This window comes from Rutilus rutilus, assembly GCF_951802725.1.
Source record: "Rutilus rutilus genome assembly, chromosome: 2".
Taxonomy (NCBI): Eukaryota; Metazoa; Chordata; class Actinopteri; order Cypriniformes; family Leuciscidae; genus Rutilus; species Rutilus rutilus.
In genome coordinates, this window is record NC_140210.1 from 35,379,455 (window position 1) to 35,401,866 (window position 22,412).

General features: G+C 37.2%; 2 protein-coding genes across 5 annotated transcripts; both read left to right on the forward strand.

The window, feature by feature from the left end:
• Window positions 1–2,031: 2,031 nt before the first annotated feature.
• LOC311284895 (uncharacterized protein) lies at window positions 2,032–12,963 on the forward strand. 4 transcript variants are annotated; one of them, XM_084400155.1, is made up of 8 exons: window positions 2,035–2,180; window positions 2,552–2,895; window positions 5,832–6,400; window positions 8,286–8,363; window positions 8,456–8,545; window positions 8,650–8,754; window positions 10,378–10,549; window positions 10,627–10,974. In XM_084400155.1, exons 2-8 carry the CDS (start codon window positions 2,601–2,603, stop codon window positions 10,812–10,814), a joined length of 1,497 nt encoding a protein of 498 aa, XP_084256281.1. In that variant the 5' UTR covers window positions 2,035–2,180; window positions 2,552–2,600; the 3' UTR covers window positions 10,815–10,974. The 4 variants fall into 4 exon arrangements, 2 of the variants coding, with proteins under 2 accessions (XP_084256281.1, XP_084256282.1); XR_014626277.1 differs by lacking the exons at window positions 10,378–10,549; window positions 10,627–10,974 and adding an exon at window positions 12,414–12,523 and having other exon boundaries at window positions 2,032–2,180; window positions 5,832–7,927; XM_084400156.1 differs by lacking the exons at window positions 10,378–10,549; window positions 10,627–10,974 and adding an exon at window positions 12,414–12,963.
• Window positions 12,948–22,165, forward strand: LOC311284886 (uncharacterized protein). Its single transcript, XM_084400142.1, has 7 exons — window positions 12,948–13,070; window positions 15,215–15,652; window positions 15,964–16,066; window positions 18,281–19,339; window positions 19,466–19,533; window positions 19,614–19,657; window positions 21,234–22,165. The coding sequence occupies exons 2-7, from the start codon at window positions 15,344–15,346 to the stop codon at window positions 21,319–21,321; spliced, it is 1,671 nt and encodes a 556-aa protein (XP_084256268.1). The 5' UTR covers window positions 12,948–13,070; window positions 15,215–15,343; the 3' UTR covers window positions 21,322–22,165.
• Window positions 22,166–22,412: the final 247 nt, after the last annotated feature.

Below are 22,412 nucleotides of genomic sequence, written 5' to 3' on the forward strand. Positions count from 1 at the left end.
TGATGAAACAAAACTTTAGGCCTGTGTAGGGCAAAGACGTGGCACTTTTTACAGTTTCTAAAAAAAAAAAGAAGTAAAACTGATACACTACACTATCTATATTTTAGATAAATATCTAAACAATATCCTAACAACTATTTCTGTCAGCCATAGAAATATGACTTTTCATATTTTTTCAACTTGTCCTACATCACAGTTAACCCTCTAGTGGTCTTCAGTCAGTTTTGACTGAAAAATGTGTTTACTTTAACAAAAAAAAAAGGAACAACAAATATATGAACAACAAAAAGAAAAGAAAAATAATAGAGATAATTAGAAAAGTCTAAACAGTCTTTACAAAAATAGTCGCACTTAGGAAATACCACCATAGGAAATGAATGGGAAATACAAAAAGTTTTTTATTGTGGTGCAATCTACAAATTATCCATGACAAAATAGTTTTTATCGTAATATGGGTGTAAAAAATATATCGTGTCACAATATATCACAATACTTAAATGCATCAATAAGTCACCCAAAATGAATATTTCTGTGAGGAAAAATTCAAGTTTACAGAGTTTTAGTGTCAGTACTACATTAAACTACTATATATAATGTTGAATATAATGTATAATAATGCAATGGGGGAATATGTGTGGGTCCTGATAATGCCAAATGTCTTTTGTTACCAGTAAAAAGTGGCCGACATTATTAATGTATCTAGCCAGTGACAGATTGTTAAGCATGTTCGTCTAAAATTATTCTGTATTTTCAACTTCAGAATCATCAGTATTTTTATTCTGATGTCACCACTGTCCTGTGCATTGGGTTACCTGCACTAAGTCCAAGCCTATTCATTTCCATTCCCAATGTAAAACCAAATTTAGCATTTTCATCAACAGTACATTTTTTGTTAACCTTTTTACCATATGTCTTGGAGTATCGCAATAATATGGTATTGTGAGTTCAGTATCGTGATATGAATCGAATCGTGACATGAGGGTATCGGTACACCCCTATTACGTAATAATGTCTGAAAATACAAATATTTATATAAGGCTACACAAGCATCTAGTGATTGGCATTTGTGATTTTCTTTATTTCTTCCACCAGATGGCATCAATCTGCCTTCTAAGCTTTGGATTTTATATTGTAACTCTGTATTCATTGAAAACAATATGTAATATTTGTTCTAATATTTCTATGGAAATGGTGCAAAATCTAGAGGTGAATAATGTCTAGTACTATGATGATACATAATACAAAGTACTAAAGAAAAAGTATTTTTTAAAAATATATAGTACATTAATTTCATTTAAAAACAAACATTACACTTATTGTTTTTGGTCAGTTTATAATTTCCAATAAATACTGCAATAATCCATAAAAATAAGAATGGTCAATTTTGGTGACTTTACTTACTTACAGCAGGTAATCATTAAATAATAATAATAATAAAGTATAATAATTTGCCCCCAGTTTCACAGACAAAAGTCCTAGACTAAAATTCATGTTTGAGCTGTTTTAACTCAAAGTAACTTGTCTTGCACTGACCTGAAGATCAAGGCAAATTTGGTTTCTCATCTCATCGCCCCTCCTCATGTGGTGTTCCCGGTCAAAAATGACAGGCCCATAAAAAAAAGCTTATAAATCACTCATTATACCATATTTTCACCCAATCTTGGATTCAATCTTTTTGTCAACTTGTTCTCTTTCAATTAGGACTGGTTTTATATTTCTGTTTGCATCTGATTAATCATGGGCCTCATTTATCTGAGAGTAGGCATCTCATTTTTTGAGTAAAAAACAAATAATTTATGAGTAAATTTGGAAATATGAAAAAAAAAAAAAATGGCTATTGTCTCAGGATACACACCAGTAACGTGTTTTTCTAAGGCACGTTTATAAAAGCTAATGTCCTAATTGAACTAAGGCCTAATTCTGGCTTAATCCAAGCCCTGTCTGTGAAACCGGGCCATACAATTTTACACAAAAATAAATGTGATTCCTTCATGTAACATAGGATGAGTGGCATCTTCCAGTCCACTGGAGGGCAGTAACAGGAAACCTTCAACATTCTCTGCATCCGCTTAAGACGGCTGTCAACTAAACGGTGATATTACTGCAGTAATAACGTATCTATTCACGTTATTTCGCGGTTTCCTCTGAGAAATCCGCCGTGCGAGGATCGTTTTTATAAGGTATTTACCTCCTGAATAGTGTGACTGTTATTATTTGCCTTTGTCCAGTTCATTTCTTTTACTTTTTACACAAAAGGCCCGAAGAGAGGGTGACTAGGGAGCTTATTTTCTATAGAAAACCAAGTGAATATAATCATATACAAATATACACGCATTTCTAATAACATAGTGTTGGTAGTGTGGCCTTAATAATGTGATTGTATGCTGTATCATGCACGTGGCTGCACAAACAACAATAACAAATCGCCCACCTGGTGACAGAAACGGGAGACGAAAATGTTTTGTTTTTGTTTTCGAACACGCAAACATGGTTTTTAGCTGCTCTTGATTGCAGTTATAACACATTTTTATAAGTCTTTATGCCATTTCAGGGTGATTATTTTCATCGCATCAAGGCGTCCTCAAGGCGACAGCAGGACGATGTCGGAAGCCCTTTTCCTCACATTCCAGTCTCAGCTCTCCGTTGTCATGGAGACCGTCCTCAAATCAGCCATGTTTGAAATAACCAGGCTGGTGGAAGACAGCTTCCTCGAGGAAGTGGGTCATCGTAAACAAGAGGTGGAGGTATTGAAACGAAGGCTGCAGTTGTCTGAGAGTAAACTGAGGGAGAGGGAGAGGGAATGGGAACGGGGGAGGAAGATACGGTGCACTGACTGCGGCCGTACAGGAGATTCCAGCAGCAGAGATGAGAGCCAGCCGGTAGAGACAGTCCGGGGTGAGTTACAACTAGTGTTGTGATTGGTAACTAAAACTATTACAAATCCACTCATGATCCATGCATTTGCCATACTGCTTATCCTCTGTATGGTCGTGGGAGGGCCGGAGCCCATCTCGCGCCGAAGGCAGACAATTTAAAACATGTTTTATTAATTAAAATAAAATGAGTTTAAGTTAAAGTTAAAGTAATAAAATGACTAATGAAGCTCTAAAATTAAAATAGCTAAAAATAGATGAAAGCGAAATACAAAAATTACTAAAGCATACGCATGTGTCAAAATTACTAAAACATAATATAAAAAATCTAATATAAAAATGGAAAAAAAAGCTTATTCAAAATATGAATAAATACTACAATAGTTTATAAATAATATAAAAAAATTCACTGGTTACAACATATCTAAAACTGGACCAAAGTGCGCGTGCGCGCGCACACACACACACACACACACACACACACACACACACATATATATATATATATATATGTGTGTGTGTGTGTGTGTGTTATATATATACACTCACCTAAAGGATTATTAGGAACACCTGTTCAATTTCTCATTAATGCAATTATCTAATCAACCAATCACATGGCAGTTGCTTCAATGCATTTAGGGGTGTGGTCCTGGTCATGACAATCTCCTGAACTCCAAACTGAATGTCAGAATGGGAAAGAAAGGTGATTTAAGCAATTTTAAGCGTGGCATGGTTGTTGGTGCCAGACGGGCCGGTCTGAGTATTTCACAATCTGCTCAGTAACTGGGATTTTCACGCACAACCATTTCTAGGGTTTACAAAGAATGGTGTGAAAAGGGAAAAACATCCAGTATGCGGCAGTCCTGTGGCCGAAAATGCCTTGTTGATGCTAGAGGTCAGAGGAGAATGGGCCGACTGATTCAAGCTGATAGAAGAGCAACTTTGACTGAAATAACCCCTCGTTACAACCGAGGTATGCATCAAAGCATTTGTGAAGCCACAACACGCACAACCTTGAGGCGGATGGGCTACAACAGCAGAAGACCCCACCGGGTACCACTCATCTCCACTACAAATAGGAAAAAGAGGCTACAATTTGCACAAGCTCACCAAAATTGGACAGTTGAAGACTGGAAAAATGTTGCCTGGTCTGATGAGTCTCGATTTCTGTTGAGACATTCAGACGGTACAGTCAGAATTTGGCGTAAACAGAATAAGAACATGGATCCATCATGCCTTGTTACCACTGTGCAGGCTGGTGGTGGTGGTGTAATGGTGTGGGGGATGTTTTCTTGGCACACTTTAGGCCCCTTAGTGCCAATTGGGCATCGTTTAAATGCCACGGCCTACCTGAGCATTGTTTCTGACCATGTCCATCCCTTTATGACCACCATGTACCCATCCTCTGATGGCTACTTCCAGCAGGATAATGGACCATGTCACAAAGCTCGAATCATTTCAAATTGGTTTCTTGAACATGACAATGAGTTCACTGTACTAAAATGGCCCCCACAGTCACCAGATCTCAACCCAATAGAGCATTTTTGGGATGTGGTGGAACGGGAGCTTCGTGCCCTGGATGTGCATCCCACAAATCTCCATCAACTGCAAGATGCTATCCTATCAATATGGGCCAACATTTCTAAAGAATGCTTTCAGCACCTTGTTGAATCAATGCCACGTAGAATTAAGGCAGTTTTGAAGGCGAAAGGGGGTCAAACACAGTATTAGTATGGTGTTCCTAATAATCCTTTAGGTGAGTGTATGTGTGTGTGTATGTGTGTGTATATACATATAAATATTTAATAAATGAATAATATTTGCAAACTATAACAAACTAGTAGTATTTATTTTATTTATTTTTTCATTTTCACCAGCAGGAGATAATAGGTGATTTTATTAAACTATTTTATATTTGATGTTATCACAGGATGTTTAAAAGATTTTAGTCCTGAGTTACAAAATATGATTGTTGAAAATGATTGTTGTCCTCCATTAATTGATTTCATTGCATTGAACTTACTGTTAAAGGGATACTCCACTTTTTTTGGAAATAGGCTCATTTTACAACTCCCCCAGAGTTAAACAGTTGAGTTTTACCGTTTTCGAATCCATTCAGCCGAACTCCGGGTCTGGCGGTACCACTTTTAGCATAGCTTAGCATAGATCATTGAATCGGATAGGACCATTAGCATCTCTCTAAAAAAAAATGACCAAAGAGTTTCGATATTTTTCCTATTTAAAACTTGACTCTTCTGTAGTTACATCGTGTACTAAGACCGACGGAAAAAGAAAAGTTGCGATTTTCTAGGCTGATATGGCTAGGACCTATACTCTCATTCCTGCGTAATAATCAATAAACTTTGCTGCCGTACCATGAGTCCAGCAGGTGTAATGATATGACGCAGTGCCTGAAAATAGTCCCCAGCTTGGTAACTTCCAACGTGACCGGGACTAAGTTTGTCTAACCTATAGACGTATTTTCAGGCGCTGCATCATATCATTACGCCTGCTGCACTCATGGTACGGCAGCAAAGTTTATTGATTATTACGCAGGAATGAGAGTATAGTTCCTAGCCATATCAGCCTAGAAAATCGCAACTTTTCTTTTTCCGTCGGTCTTAGTACATGATGTAACTACAGAAGAGTCAAGTTTTAAATAGGAAAAATATCGAAACTCTTTGGTCATTTTTTTGAGAGAGACGTTAATGGTCCTGTCCGATTCAATGATCTATGCTAAGCTATGCTAAAAGTGGTACCGCCAGACCCGGAGTTCGGCTGAATGGATTCGAAAACGGTAAAACTCAACTGTTTAACTCTGGGGGAGTTGAAAAATGAGCCTATTTCCAAAAAAAGTGGAGAATCCCTTTAAGAACATCAGACATCAATATACGTTCTTCATATCATTAAATACTTTTTGTGCTCTTCCTTAATGTTGTATCTGTTCTTCTGGTGCAGGAGCAAACGCCCTTTGTTTAGGCCTAAGCCTGAGAGATCAGTCTACCAATCAGCCTACATTGACAGAAGAAATGTGGAGTACAAGACAACGCCTGGAGTCTAATAAACAAACAACAACAAACTCGCACTCTAAAGAGAAGAACGATGTATACAGGCATAGTGCAAAAGAGATCATCACGCCTAACTCCAGTGCACCAATTCCTCAGGATTTTCTGCAGAGGCTTCTGGGAAATTCAGCAATCCAGAGCGAGCCCGCTTGTGTCTTCAAAGCCAAAAGGAATGATTTAGACCAATCCGAAAAGGACTTTACTCTTGATAAGGAAGTAGACTCAAACCACTCAAGAGTGATACAAAGCCCTTCGGCTCAGGACGCGCACGAGGATTTGCCATCGTCTTCACCAAACGATAGAGTAAAATCAGAGACAGAGCTGGATCTTCTACCTGTCAAGGAAGAGGAAGAGATGGTTCCAGTGTGGGATAGCGTCAACAGAGATGACGGTTGCCATGCAGAAATGTCTGATCCGAGTCAGGGAGAGCTCAGAGGATCTTGTGATCAGGAGGAGATACAGGTAGAAAGCTTTCCAGGTCTAAACTCTCTCGACATGCCAGACGCCACCTCATATTTCACACCTTATTCAGTGAACACATTGGCACATCAAGGTATTAGGGCACAATATAATAATTTATGCACGACAGAGCTGATGCTATCTAGCGTACCAGAGAGGTCAAATTCATTTGTCAAACCAGAAAATGAACAAAGTTATCCTGGTTCAGAAAGTTCTGTCCGCTATTCTCACAATGATGTTTGTCCAGGCGAGAAAACAGTCAGTCACGCGCAATACCCAAAGTGTTTCTCCCAGGACAAACATGGGACGCCCGAACAGATCCATGAGGGAAGACCCCACCATTGCCTCCAATGTGGGAAAATGTTTGCGAGAGCATGTGACCTCAAGGCTCATGCGCAGATCCACAAGGGCAAGAAACCTCTGAGCTGTTCGCTGTGCGAGCAGACGTTTGCGTACAACTTCGAGCTCAAGGTTCACCAGCGAAACCACTCAGGAGAGCGACCTCACGTCTGTCCGCACTGCGGCAAGGCCTTCGCTCGGATGAGCAACTTCAGGCAGCATCAGAACATCCACACGCGGGAGAAACTCTTCAGCTGCACTCAGTGCGGGATGCGATTCAATCGAGCCACCAACCTGCGAGTTCATATCAGACGGCACAGCCACGCTGGGAAGTCTTGCAATTGCCCTTATTGTGGAAAGAGCTATCTGAATCCCAGGCAAATGAAGACTCATTTATTGAAAGCCCATGGGAGAGGAGGGAAATAAATATATCTAATTTGGTCTGCACTGTTAGAACTCAAGAACACCTCAAAGGACCCGCTGTCCCATCATTGCCACCTTAAAGACAACTGAACAGGACCTGGACAAATTGTTATGCATGGAATCATTTTAAACTATACCTCTGCATTACAGAAAGACAAGGAAACTTAGGTTTCCTTATAGATCTAATACATGCATATAGAAATTGAAATGACAGATTTACTCCCAAAGGAATTTTGCTGTTGTGCGATTAATGTGTAATAGCTGGTATAGAGTATGTATTTGATGTTTTGATGTATTCCCTCCAACATCAGTAAAGATGCAGTATGATGCAGCATATCCTCTCTCCTGAGAATGTTTGTGGATCTTTTTAACTTAAGAATTTATAATTTCACTAAAAAGATACCTTCACTTAAATTGTGTTGTGTCCCTGTCGTTTCAACGTTCATGGCATTTTGTTGGAAAAAGTAAATGAACCATCAGATGTAGCGACTGGTAACACCTCTATCTCACCTCAGCAAGTCGGTTAGTCCAAAAATGCTCCATTTCCTTTACTTTAGTCTTCCATTCAGACTTCAAGTCTTCTTTTCAGTGTTTTCTATTTTGTATTTATTTGCTGTGGATTTGATGAACACTGATGTTGGACAATGCAAGACTTCCTCCTCCTTAGCCATTTCCACAAGAGTTCTGTGATCTCCTGCAGCATTGTGTCTTGATGCCTGCCTCTCCTGGAGTGATTGTAATCGGACAACCATTAACCCCGACATACAGGTCATTATCTGATGGACTTGTATACTTTTTCCCAACAAAATCAGTAAATTATTCTAGCAAGACTTGTTCAGAATATTTCATTTGATATTTGTCATTTGATACTTTTTATTGTTCCTTCTGACTTTGTAAACTAATGCAAGACTGCAGATATTTCAGCACTCCATATGAAATATAACTTCAAATGAAATTTGTGTTGCAGACTTCACTTCATGTCTATTATGATAAACAAGCACACTACATACAGAACACAAACAGAATGAACTAATATTAACTATGTTTATGAGCAGAATATTGTATAGAAATGCTTCTAAATGCATCCAAACTGTGGTTTGCTAATTTGCTGTTGTGTTTGTTTTAGATGGGCCGAAGGTTTGCAGAACACCCTTCCACAGAACAAGGAAATTCACTCCCCGTAAACAGGCAAAGAACATTCAGCGTAAGAAATTATACAGAATGAATTTGAAATCATTTATAGGCTTTTGAATGCGAGTTTGAATCGAGTTTATTTGTTTCTTGTGTCTCCAACAGATTGTGGCCAGGGAGATCCTGACTCAGTTTCAGGTGTGGCAGAAGGCTTGCTATAGCAGGAACATTGATTGGGGTCCGATTACAACGAAGGTTCAGTTCTCTTCATTTGTTCGATTTCGATTAATGAAATGTATGCAGAAAAGGGCATGTTTTCAGAGAGTGATTTTACATCTTAGTTGTTTACACTTGAACAGATCATATCGGCACTGCCGCAGCTGTATGGGCGGGAGGCAGAGGTGATCGTAAGATGCACTAAGATGCTACACAACCGCAGGGATTACCTTCGAAGGAGAGCAAAGGTTAGACAGAGTTCATAGGTTTAAAGATTTAATCTCATCATTTCATAACCTTATTGCTTGTATGATGTAAGTCATCATGTATATGGTACATGATTGTGTGAATGAAGGCAATTTTCCATAGGGCTTCACAATTTGATCTGCTGTATGATAAACAAATAACATTATATTGCTTATCATGGATGAAAGCAAATTATTGTAACATTTGTCAAAAAAAAAAGAAGCAAAAGACAAAAATTCTACAATAAAAAAAAAAAAGTTTAAAATTTACATTATGTTTAACATAACACATTTAGATTAGTAAAATGATTTAAAAGAAATGTATTTGCATAGGTGTTCTGAAAATCCACTAGCACAGGATGATCTACCGAGATAATATTTTAAGTTGTTTATGCTTGTCTGCACTGACAATGCAAAATGTAATTTAATCGATTGAATGGACAATATATATTGAAAAACAAAAACAAATCGTGCCTCATCCTGCACAATGTTAAATGCGAAGGCTATACAAAAAAGCTAATAATTAATTTGTATTGAATTTATTAAATATATTATGTTCACAAAAACATTTTATAATATAAAATTATTATAAGACAGAAAAGTTTCACAGGAACAAGCACATTCACTCCTCTGATCTTGTTAACACTTTCACAAACGTCTTTTAAATCTAAGAGGCGTGTCGGACTGTCTGTTCTTGTTATGGTTTGTGTGATCCCGCCCACTGCCAGTTTACCCAATAGTATTTTGACATTTGGCGCTTGGCGGACAACAAAGCAGCCATTGACGCAAGCAAACGAACTGGGTTCGCAGATTCTACATGAAATAAAAAGTATTGCCATCCATCTTAAAAGCTCTATAAGGCATATTTAAACGCATATACATTAGCTGATCAACAGCTCTTCGCCTTCCATTGTAAATTGCACTTGCTCCTTTTGCATGTCTTCAATCTGGCAACCCGCGTGAGCGTTGAGCCTGAGGAGGAGGGTGCGGGGCAAATAACTCAAATATTTTGAATTTGGACTGCAGTACCCATTTCAACCACTATCTGTCAATATTACATACTGCACCTTTAAATATTGTCAACATAATTATCACTGCCTGACTGTTAGAGAGGGTTTTCAGTCTCTGCAGACTGTAGCACAATGACGTAGTTCATGTAATCCACTACATAGTGAATTTGGTTGACATAGTCAAGGTTTTTAAGCAAATGCGCCATAGAGGATTTCGATGATGCACTGGATGTCTTTAATGTGCATCATTTGTCACTATACTCCATGACAAGGATGGACTCAACACCAAGAAGTGAGACCGTAAGTGAATTGAGCATAATTTATGTTGTCATTGTATTGTCAATTTATTTTGATGACACTTGCATTTTACATTAGCCCTTTTGAAACGGAATCAATATTTTCCTAACATGACGCTGGGTCCTCGTGACCCTTATACTGCGCATGCAAGAGTAATAATAATAGTAATTCATTTTAATAGGTTGTCAAGGGCAACTTTATAGTGACAAAGTCAAGTGTCAAGCTCAAGCTGTAATCGTGATAATAACAAATTGTTAATATTCACAAAAAAATGTTGAATGAAGTTAACCATTATTTAATTGTAAATATCCATTTCTAGATGCATATAACCATCCTTAAAAAAGGAGAAATGCCCTGCATCTCTAAGTGCACTCAGTGTTGTGACGAGTATCACTGCCCCTTTTGTGAGACCTGGGTCTACAAGCCAAGAGGGTTAGGGAGCGTTGTTAACCACGTCCAGAATCATCTGAAGTTGGCTGTCCAGCTTCATGGTGTGTATAGTGCTTCCACATCCATTCAAATGATTTTGTCAAGGCATAGCAATTCACACTTGTTTACTTTTTTTCAGATTTCACTATTATCAAGTGTAACTTAAAATGCAGGGAAATTTCACATTTTCATTGCTGCTACTGCTCTGCCACCATTCTGCGGAAAGCACAATTACAGATTCATCTCTCAAACTGCATCCAGAAGGTAACTGCTGAGGAGGAATTTGAAGAAAACTGCTCACTTGATGGAAGTCCTAAACATGAGTAGTTTTTTGTTATTATTGTATTCTCTTATTTCAGTTTTTTGTCACCAGTTCTTAGATTGTTTCGCAAGTTATTGGTTCCCTGTTGGTTACAGGTTATTCGGAAGTAGTATTTGATGGATTATAGTATTTGATGGATGAAGCTCTATGGAAATAAACATTTATTAAAAAAGCATCTGCTTGTTCTTTCAGAACTGTGAAGTGCTGTGTAAGATCTTAAACATCTATATTTACTACACTTATTTTTCATTTCATTTACACAATAATGATTAAACGCTTATCTTTTGACATGGTTATATCCATGGATTTCTTCAATAACCTGATCCGCAATTTTTCCCGTCCATATAAGTGATACAATGTCTTGACGAGCATGGTCTTGTGGAGATAAAATTCTAAATATTGCATATTAAACATTTTATATGAACACCGAACACATGAAAGTTCTGACAAACTTTCAGTACTCAAAAACATCTGGTTGAATTTAACAACAGCTTGACTTATAACATTACTTGACTGGTTGCTTATGTAACAGCTTTATAAACTGTTAAACATACAAAATATTAAAATGTGTGCATAAAAGCGTTGCCAAAATCCATGATGTAGTGGGTTATATTTACAAGTAACTATACGTCATCATGCTACAGACTGCAGCAAGAAGAGTTTTTGAGTTAACAGGGTCCATTCAATAGTTTGGGATCGGTAAGATTTGCATTTGTATTATTTTAAAGCATTTAAGGAATACTTTTATTCCACTTGGATGCATTAAATTGACCAGTAAAGACATTATCATTAAATATTTGTATATCGAATAAGTGCTGTTTTTTTTTTTTTTTTTTGCTTTCTATTCATCAAAGAATCTTGAAAAAAAGTTTTCACAAAAAATTAAGCCGCAAAATGTTTTCAACCTTGATAATAATAATCCTTCGGAACCCACTCAGCATATTAGAATGATTTCTGAATGATCATGTGTTTTCTGATGATTTCTGAATGATCATGTGACACTGAAGATGTCAAAATTCAGCTTTGTCATAACATGACATTTTATGAAAATAGAAAAAAAAGCCATTTTGAATTTAACTAATTTTACTGCAAAATGCAGCCTTGGTGAAAACATTAAAATTGCTTTCAACATTGCTTTCAAAAACACTTAAAAACTCTTACCAACCCCAAACTTTTGAACATTAGTGTGCATTCAATAAAGACAGACAGTATATTTGTTGCTAAGAGCTGTATCAGGTCTTTTATTTCATTAGTCATTTAAATAGGAAAATGGTGCTTGATTACACTTTTCAAGTCAACAGGGCCATTGGGTCTTTTAGCACCCACTGTGAAATGCGGCCTGACTTGCTCTTATTCTTGCATGTGTAAATGAAGCATACAACTGAAAATCTGCTAGAGTGAAACTACTTTTGTCTGTTGACCAAACAGACTCTTCACACATTACTTTAAAGCAGACAAAACGGAGCGATGCATTTTCTGTTTTATAATCACAGCTGTTTGTGGTGGAATACAAAGCCATTATTGCAAGCTTTACATTTCCCAGTTGCAAATGTTAAATTTGAAAATAAAATGATGTGTTCTCTTTTTTTTCTTTTTTGCTGCAGGAAACAGCTGTGGAAAGAAATCTTTTACCTATGGGTCAGAGATATCTTGTACAACTTCAAAGAGGTGATGTTCAAAATGTACAATTTTGAATAAAATATAGTTATGTGTGACATTGTGCTCTGTTGTTTTTGTGTGCAGTTTGATATGTTTTCTTTAACAAAGGGATACAGTCATACAGATTTTGTAACATTCATGGAAACTCTTGTGTGGGAAAGGACTGCACATGAGATAAGAAAGGATTGAAGAGCAATGATTGAGGAGAATTGTTTTAAAAAAAGTAGATGGGGTGAATTAAAATGTTATTTGGACATGATACTTCCGTTCAATCCCGAAGTTCACTGATAAACATGAAACACTATACTCGACTCAACAATATAATAACAGAAATGTTTTTTTTGTTTGTTTTTTTTTACGTACACAAATGGGTTGCTTTATTGATTCTATTTTTGTCTACATTAACAAAAAAGGTTTGTTTCGACACATGCCAACATTAATAAAGACAACAAATTAATAGTTTGTCCGGGAATTTTGTGGAATCAGCTCCCATCGATGTTTGTTTCCCGTCGGCCCGTTATGCGGTTACGCTTCACATTCCACGCATCGACAGTGGGAGTCAGAGCGTCTGTCTCGGGCAAAATCTTGGATTTTTATCGAAGGTAAGTTGCTCTCATATGGAGCATTGAGAATAAACATGTTTTACTTGTGGTTTTCGTTTCCAGAATGTGCATGATTATATGATTACCGCATCATACTAGATGAGGTGAGGAGAACATGCAGCTTTTCTTGTAACGGTGAAAGTTATTAATGAAAAGAGCGTCACCACTTTATCTTTGTTAGATAACAAGAGAGCGTGAAATATTTGACCCGAACAAATATTTTTCTTAGGTAACTTTTTGAGAGAAATCATTTTTTGTCGTCATTAGCTTGCTTTAGCATATCTGTCCCTTTAAACGCGAGAAATGCCCCCGTCCACGTTTCCCCCCCCGACATTACAGGTCATGTCCAGCTGAAACCATCAACTCCATACAGGCACTCTGCAATAAAAAGTGAAAAAAAAAAGAATTGCAACAGAATTACTGAGATATTTAACAAAACGTGCAACTTTACCTGCAATTAGTTTAAAAAAAATTGTTATTTTTAGATTTTCTTGTAGATTGTGTTAGTAACCCAACATTCTTCAAAATATCTTCTTTTGTGTTATGCAGAAAAAAGCAAGCTCTACAAGCTTGGAACGACATGAGGGTGAGTAAATGATGATTGAATTTTCTTTTTTCTTTTAAAAAGTATATATTTAATAAATCACATACAGTTTAAAATATTTACAGACAGATTTAGCGACAAAATAAAAGTTTTTGTATCGTGTTTAGATGCTTCTGTTTCTTTCATTTTCTCACATATATTATTATTATTATTGCCAGATAAAAAAAAAACATTAAAGGGTTAGTTCACCCAAAAATGAAAATGCTGTCAGTAATTACTCACCCTCATGTTGTTCCAACCCCGTAAGACTTTCGTTCATCTTCGGAACACAAATTAAGATATTTTTGATGAAATCTGAGAGCTAGATCACTCCTTCATAGGCTGCAAGGTAACTGATATCTGCCAGCCCAGAAAAGTTAGTAAAGACATCGTTAAAATTGTCTAAGTGGCTCAACCTTAAGTTTATCAAGCGACAAGAATACTTTTTGTGCGCAAAAACAAACAAAAAATAACAACTTTATTCAACCATCTCTCTTCTTCCAAGTCGTTCTCCTAAGCTGTTGACGTTGTGTAACACGCATCGCTTCTGGGTTGTACGTCAGAACGTAGGCTCACTATTGGCCAGTATCACACGCATGACCAGCGTCGGCCAATGGTGAGCCTACGTTCTGACGTACAACCCAGAAGCGCTGCGCTGTTACACTACGTGAACTCACTCAGAGGCCTACACAGAAGAAAATGAATAGTTGAATAAAGTCGTGTTTTTTTTGCACACAAAAAGTATTCTCGTCGCTTGATAAACTTAAGGTTGAGCCACTGTAGTCACTTGGACTATTTTAACAATGTCTTTACTAACTTTTCTGGGCTGGCAGATATCAGTTACCTTGCAGCCTATGAAGGAGTGAGCCAGCTCTCAGATTTCATAAAAAAATATCTTAATTTGTGTTCCGAAGATGAACGAAAGTCTTACGGGGTTGGATCAACATGAGGGTGAACAATTACTTACAGCATTTTCATTTTTGGGTGAACTAACCCTTTAATTTTTTTTTATCTGGCAATAATAATATATGTGAGAAAATGAAAGAAACAGAAGCATCTGCACACGATGCAAAAACTTTTTTGTCGCTAAATCTGTCTGTAAATATTTTAAACTGTATGTGATTTATTAAATATATACTTTTTAAAAGAAAATTCAATCATCATTTACTCACCCTCATGTCGTTCCAGACTTGTAGGGCTTGCTTTTTTCTGCATAACACAATAGAAGATATTTTGAAGAATGCTGGGTAACCAAAGAGTTTTGTGTGGACTATCCCTTTAACAGTAAGTTTACCTCGAAACACTACTTATAATAGAATATTTTGAATAATAGCTGGAATGGTATGTTATGAAAGCTCTGTCTGAATTCATACACAATTTGACATACAAAATGGCACATTGTGCAAAAAATGGTTTGTTTGATGCTTCTAAGATTGTCACAATGAAGCCAGCCAGATAATATTAAATAACACTAAAATCAGCAGAGGTCACACAGGAACATTTAGTATCTGTTACTGGCATAAACAACTTCTATATCTGTGTATATCTCCTCTGTTGAAAGGTAACCTGAACCTGGACAGCTGTTTCTCAACTGTACTCTGTATAGTTGCACAATAGAAGGGTTTTGGGAAGCTGGCAGTGAGTCTGCCCTCTCTGTGTAAGACATCCCCCCACCAGCCAGCTACACACAATGGAAGTGGAAGATCCCTTATCAGCCAAGTTCAGGACTCTGATTGAAGGACTCCTGTTGACGACAACCTCAGAGATAGTCAAAATATTTAGCAAAGTGCTGCTGGAGACCAGGGTGGAGATCACCCGAAGCTGGAGGGAGATCGACTTGTTGAAGCAGCATTTGGAGGAATGCGAGCAGCAAAAGACAGAGGCCATCTTCAGGGCTCAGAGGGGTGACTTCAAACGAGAAGATGACGAGATGGAAGTGTCACGTGATAATTCTCTGCTTGGCTTACAGAGCTCAAACACACTCAGGCCAGGGGATGTGGTGAGTGGGCATGTGTTGTGCTGTCAGTGTTTCCACTTGTTTGTAGTGCAGTATGAATCTGCACTGAGTCTATATTGATTCAAGCAGTGTTTCCAAAAAACAACACAGAAGGATTTTATTTCTTTGGCTAAAATCGGTCCAATTTTGGTAAAATCAATGTTTCTTGTTGGTTATTATCACCAATTCTGACAACCTCACTAACATTTAATTTATTTAATGTTGCATAATATTTATTTAATGTTTGATTATTCTATTGAATCATTGATGCTCCTTTGATAATAAAAATGTAAAAAATATATTTTCTGTTACAGGGACCTGAAGAAAGAGCAGATAATGTCTCAGTTGGGAAGAGAGGTGTCAGTCTGGGGAATGCTAAAGCCAGTGGACCAAAGACCGCACGGTCAATCAGACCAGGTACTCATTTTTAAGTTAATGCACTTGAACTTTTTGCAGCAATAAACAAATTACAGAAAAGTTCCACTACAAAATACAAATGAATACTTTATAAAAAAGTGGAAATAAAGAACTGTACAGTGTTCTGTAAGTTTTTTTTTTTCTCAAGTTTGTTCTTAAAGGGATATTTCACCGCTGGAAAGATGAATGTGTATTTAAATTGGGTCATTTATGTAGTAGAAATGAAGTTGGTGCCTTCTAGACTGAGAAAAGGCAGAAAATGTTTTTTTTGGCTCATGTGGATGAAAGACGACAACTCCCAGAATGCACTTGGTTCGCTGCCCTACAAGGCTTCTCCCAAGCCACGCCTACCGGTTACTGAGGGCAGTATCGGAAGAAATGATACAACTAGGCTTCTAGTCGACTCGAAACTGGAAAGACACCGTTTTATCGTGAGATCCCCCTATGGGCGGGTTAAAAACATGCGGAACTAGCGCCTACTACTGGCTGTAGTCTCTCGCCTCTGGCCAAAAAACCCTCCGACGGCGCAAAATGACGATTTTTGCATCATCTGAGTGTTTTTTTCCAGACACACAATACAGAAATCTCTCGTCTCAGGGGGACATGAGGGAGGGAGGCACGGTCATTCGAAAATACTACCGGGTTTCTACTGATACAAAGCTTAATGCTAATCGGTGAAGTATCCCTTTAAAAATATCACTAGTCACTAAGATGAGATAAAATGAGAGTTAAAGTGAAAACATTTTGTGGTGATCTTTATTAGTATTTTAATAGGACTGAACATTAATAAAAATAACAAAAATAAAAAACATTCAAGATTCTCATTTTTATGAACTGCTAGTCTATGCTGTTTTCAGTTTATGACTGATCAGAGCTTTGTAGCATCTCTCATCCAACAAAGAGAGAAGCCCCTGTTTCCACCCGGTATTAAGATGTTTTCGGTGATCCGATTATTAGTGGTCAGCCAAGACGCATTACTGTTTACACCTGGTGCTAACATGTGTTTCAAATGTGTCTCCTGTGACCACTCGCGTTCTGATTTCGTCAAGACCCTCCCCTCTTATTTCGTGACAGTGACTCTAGCCTACATCTTTTTTTGCCGCAAAAATAGCCTACTATTGAATGAACGAACCTGTGTTTTGTGGCTTAAGAGGCTTATGCGAACGAATAATATAATATAATTAATATAGCATTTTTGTATGGAGTGGTCATTTTTATTTATCATTTTTCTTTTCATTTATCATTTTCCGGCCACCTCCCGGAAGTGAGTGCAGGTTGAGATGTCTGAGTATTGTTATATTTACCTCAGAAAAGCCATTCAATGGCCATAAGCTCATTAGTCAGCTAGAAAATGAACTCTAGAGAGGATCATTTTGCTAAATATATTTTATTTTTACTGTTCTTCAAAACAAGTTTTTATGACGGCCGCCATTTAAATGTTTATATTTCAAAAAACGAATTAGATTAGAAACATAATCATGTAATTATAACGTTATTACTATAAAAACCTCATTGTGTGTAATTTAATTGTGTACAAATCAGTTAATTTTAACCTTAAATATTATAGTAATGTACCAACTGACTCCCTGTATAGTTTACAGCATTGGTTGAGTTTTTGTTTTTTCCTTGAATCACTTTGCCATGTACTCTACTGTACCTGATATGAATCGATATCGAATGGGATAGAATTGCAAGCTATTGAATCGAAATCAAAATCGAATCGTGAAATTTGTGTCAATACCTAGCCCTAATTTTAAAGCATTTTTTCAGTTCGGTTTTGATTAACATAATCTGGGGTATAAACCAGTGTTGGTATTGTTAACTAAAACTAATAAAAATATTAAAAACATTTGTTAATTGAAATAAAATAAAATATAGATAATATATTTTAAAAAGAAATTTTGAAATGTTGCCTTGGCATTGGCAACTAATTGAAATGAAACAAGTTTAAGTTGAAGCACTAAAAGTACTAAAACTGAAATAAAAAGCTAAATATAAATATATAAAACTAATAAAAACAACAAAATCAAGTAACAAACATTTAAATGAGAACTGAAAATGTAAAAAAAATACTTCAAAATATTAAATACTATAATTGTATATAAATAACACTAAATGAACACCATTAAACAATGCATGTTTTGTATCTTGTTATTATAAATGTGCTCTCATTGAATTTTAGCAATCCTAATTTTTGCTTTTTTGTTGTTGTAGCTTCATCAGGCCATAAGGTTCAGAAAAGCTGTGCAGCTGCTGAAAAGTGGCAAGAGACGAAATGTAAACAGCTTGTGGTAAAACCGAAAATAGTTTGTCCCACCAAGGTGTCACAAGTGAAGGGGCAGAAAGCATCATCAAGCAAGACAACATCACAGCCCGCATCTGAAAAATTCAAAAAAAGAAAAATAATCAAAAAGCAGAATCACGCAAATGAAATTAGTGTTGCTCGTGGTCTTCGAGACCGACAGCACCTCAGCATGCAGAGACAATGTCTGTGTTGTTCATCGGATGAGTGCGATAACCCCTCCAGAGCCCAGCAGCAGGTCCCTAGTGTGTATATCTGTCGTAAATGTGAGAGAAGATTTAAAACGGACCTCCTGTTTAAGAGTCACAAGTGCCCAATGCCTCAGAATTGCAACAGGTGTGGGCAGATGTTCACTACCCTTCAGGGGCTGACCGCACACAGTCAGGAAGTTCAACCTCAGTTCGGCTGCAGTCAGTGTGAGCAAATGTTTGCAACTCAGTGCGCTTGGACCGTGCACAAGAGGATCCACACCAACCTCATTGTTCCCAATGAAATTAAAGCTAAGAGGTTCGAGATTCGTCTCGAAAGAATCTCAGACTCCCAGCTGGAGGCTGCTTTGTCCTCAAATAGCTCTCCCTTGCGAAATAACTCTCCAAAACAGAATCTTTTGAGTGAACCGAATCCGGCTTCTGCATGCACAACACCTGGATCTGCATGCAAACGCGGTGCAGAATCCATGACGGTGAACGTACCTGAGACCAGCACGTCACAACTATCACCCCAAAGTGTAGCAGAAAACCCAGATTCAAGACCAGGAAACATGTCGGATTCAGGTGTTGGACAGTCAAGTGTCAGGAAAGTATACGCCGTCATGTCATCTGCCTCTTGCCAAATTCAGATTAGTGAAGATGCAAATGAATTGGAGTCAACAACTGCGCAGGAAACTGAAAAAGTAACAGATGAAGGAAAAAATCCCAGTGCAAATGATGAGTCCGGACTCTGTACTCCGCCGCGAAAGCGGAAAATGGCAGGTAATGTTACAAAAATAGAACATGTTGATTGAATGACATACAAACCTTGACTGGATTCACTGTGCTATTAGTATTCTCGTGCAGATTTATTTAATTAAATTCTCATTGCTGATGTTTTTTCTGTAGATTGTTCTCATGACGCATACAATGGCGTGTTTCCTGTTGAAAATATTCTGAGATGGAGAAACAATAAGGTAGGAATAAAGTGCTTTTATGCATCATCCCACGAGCCCTTAAATCATGCTTTAATCTGACATCCATTTCATTTTTAAAGGGAAGAAATGAAGTTCGGGTCAAGTGGATGCCTTGCACATTGTGGTAAGTCTTCCTCATCTGATATCACACCATCAAAGAGAACCACCAGTAGCATTCAGCTTAACCTAGTTCTGTTCATAAAAGTGTTAGTCAGTGGTTTGTCACTGTAGTTGATAATCATATATAGGTAACACGTCCTAACAATGAGGTTTCGTTAGTGAACTTTAGTTAACTACATTAGTGAAAGTGACGTGATGTGTAGCCAAGTATGGTGCTCTGCATTTCCCTCATCCAAGTACACAGTGAGTAGTGAATACACACCATGAACACACACCCGGCGTTATTGTTGCGGCGCCGGGGAGCGATTGGGGGTTAGGTGCCTTGCTCAAGGGCATCTCAGTTTCAGGCTCATTATGCCACAACTGCCCCAAAGTTAACATAACATGGACATAACATTAGTTAAAGGAGAACTCCGGTCAATTTTAACATTGAGCTCATTTTTTTGTAAATTTGGAGTGTTGTCAATACAGAGAACAACGACAAAAATCGGTGTTGCCTACACCGTGTTATCCTCTTTTTAAAATTTGCACCCTGTTGACTTCAATGGGGCAAGTTTTAAACCTGCTTTTAGCCTCTTAACATCCTTGATGTGTCATTACAAGTGCACAGGTCATGTGAGTGATTCCTTCAGAGTGATCACGGGTGAATCTGACTGCAGTAGATGTGAAAGATATTAATAAAAATGATGTTATTTCAGCCAGCGCACATACCTGTATTTTCTTCCTGTTTTCGGTCGAAGTCCATAGTAATCGATTGTCGAGTTCACGCACGTGATCATAGGTAACTAAACCTATGCGCGTGAACTCGACACGAGGATAACACGTTGTAGGCAACACCGATTTTTGTCGTTGTTCTCTGTACTGACAGCACTCCAAATGTACAAAAAAAATGAGCTCAATGTTAAAATTGACCGGAGTTCTCCTTTAACATGGACTAAGAATGAACAATAGGTAATGTTAACTTCAACATTTACTAATACATTATTAAAATCTAAAGTTTTATTTGTTAACATTAGTTTATGTGCTGTTAACTAACATGAACAAACAATGAACAACTGTATTTTTATTAACTTTAACGATGAATAAATACTGTAAGAAATGTATTGGTCATTTGTTAATGTTAGTTAAAGCATTAAAGGGATAGTTCACCCAAAAATGAAAATTACCCCATGATTTACTCGTCGTCAAGCCATCCTAGGTGTATATGACTGTCTTATTTCGGACGAACACAATCGGAGATATATCATAAAATGTCATGGTTCTTCCAAGCTTTATAATGGTAGTGAAAGGAGGATGAGATTTTTGAAGCCCCAAAAAAGTGCATCAATCCATCATAAAAGTAATCCATACGGCTCCGGGGGGGTTAATAAGGCCTTAAAGACAAACTCATTTACTTTTCCATTATAATGACCCCTTTAATTTAGACACTTTGGTGTGGTGGCAGCTCCCAAAGCTAAACTCAGTTAATTATTTTAAAATCAATTTGGATTGCAGACAGATTTAAACCTTTTTTTTTTTTTGTCTTTTTTTTTTCTTTCTGAGATTTAATTTTCTATTTACATTTGATTTACTTTTCTCAGTGGGGCAAAGTTTCAGAACACGTGGGAACCAGCTGAAAGCTTTCCAGGCTATTTGGATGACAAGAATGAAGAGCCAAAGAAAGACTAGAAGGATCAGAAACGATGTATATTGTATAATATGCTTTTATGAAGTTCTCTGTTTACACTAAGCATGTTTGCTTTACAATGCAGTTAATTTAATGAATGTTTTCTCTCCGTGCCATGTTTTTCCTGCAATATATCACGGTTGTGACCAGTTCCACACAGTTACCCTAGATAGATGAGTAGTGAAGTTAAATAGGTAACATTACATTTATTACATGGTCTTAAGTGCCTGAGATCAAAATCTTTGCTTTATAGCTTGTCATTATTGTATAATAATTTAGTTTGACTTCAGACGTATTTGAGTGTTGAATGTTCTCTGCAATCCGTGGTTAAGATTGTTTCCTTTTGTTAGGTGTTGCTCAGTGTTTTAGATGTTTGTGGTGAGCCTTATATTGATGGATTCTTTTTATACCCTGCAGTCGGATTTTAAAATGCTATTATTTGACTTAAATAGTTGTGGATTCGTGTCTTAACGCTAAATATCAGTTTATTAGGCCTATCCGGTTAATGAGGAATGCCTCTACCTGCTTTAGACTTCTTGATATACTAAAGAATTATAATGTGGCCATTCGTTTGGTTTTTGCAACAGTTGTTGCAGGCTGGCAAAATAAAGTGGTAGATGTATTGAAACACACACTAAATTGAATAAACCATTTTTAAACCTGCAAGGCTCTGTAACTTCATCCATGACATGCCACTATTTTCTGTCAGATTTCTCTGTCTGTATGTTTCTGTGCTCTGGAAAAAAAAATCTCGTCATAGAAGACGTGATATGTTTATAGTAACAATAGTAAAAACTAACATGCATAAACGGGAAAAGCTGCATTGTAAATAAATACGTAAACTGTCCTGCTAACCACAATTAAATGCTACCTCTGAGTCTTCAAAAAGCAATGCTAAAATACGGTGCTAAAATGTTGATCGATAATCTTAATACAGTTTGTCCCATGCTGTATTTCCGAACAAATATGTAGGTAGGTTTCTACTGAATTCCCGACCCCAAAGAGCACCTTCAAAATACCCTTTTTTGAACTCCTTGAGCACCCTGGACATTTTTTCTCTTTCTAAATATGTAGGTAGGTTGTGGCTTTCACA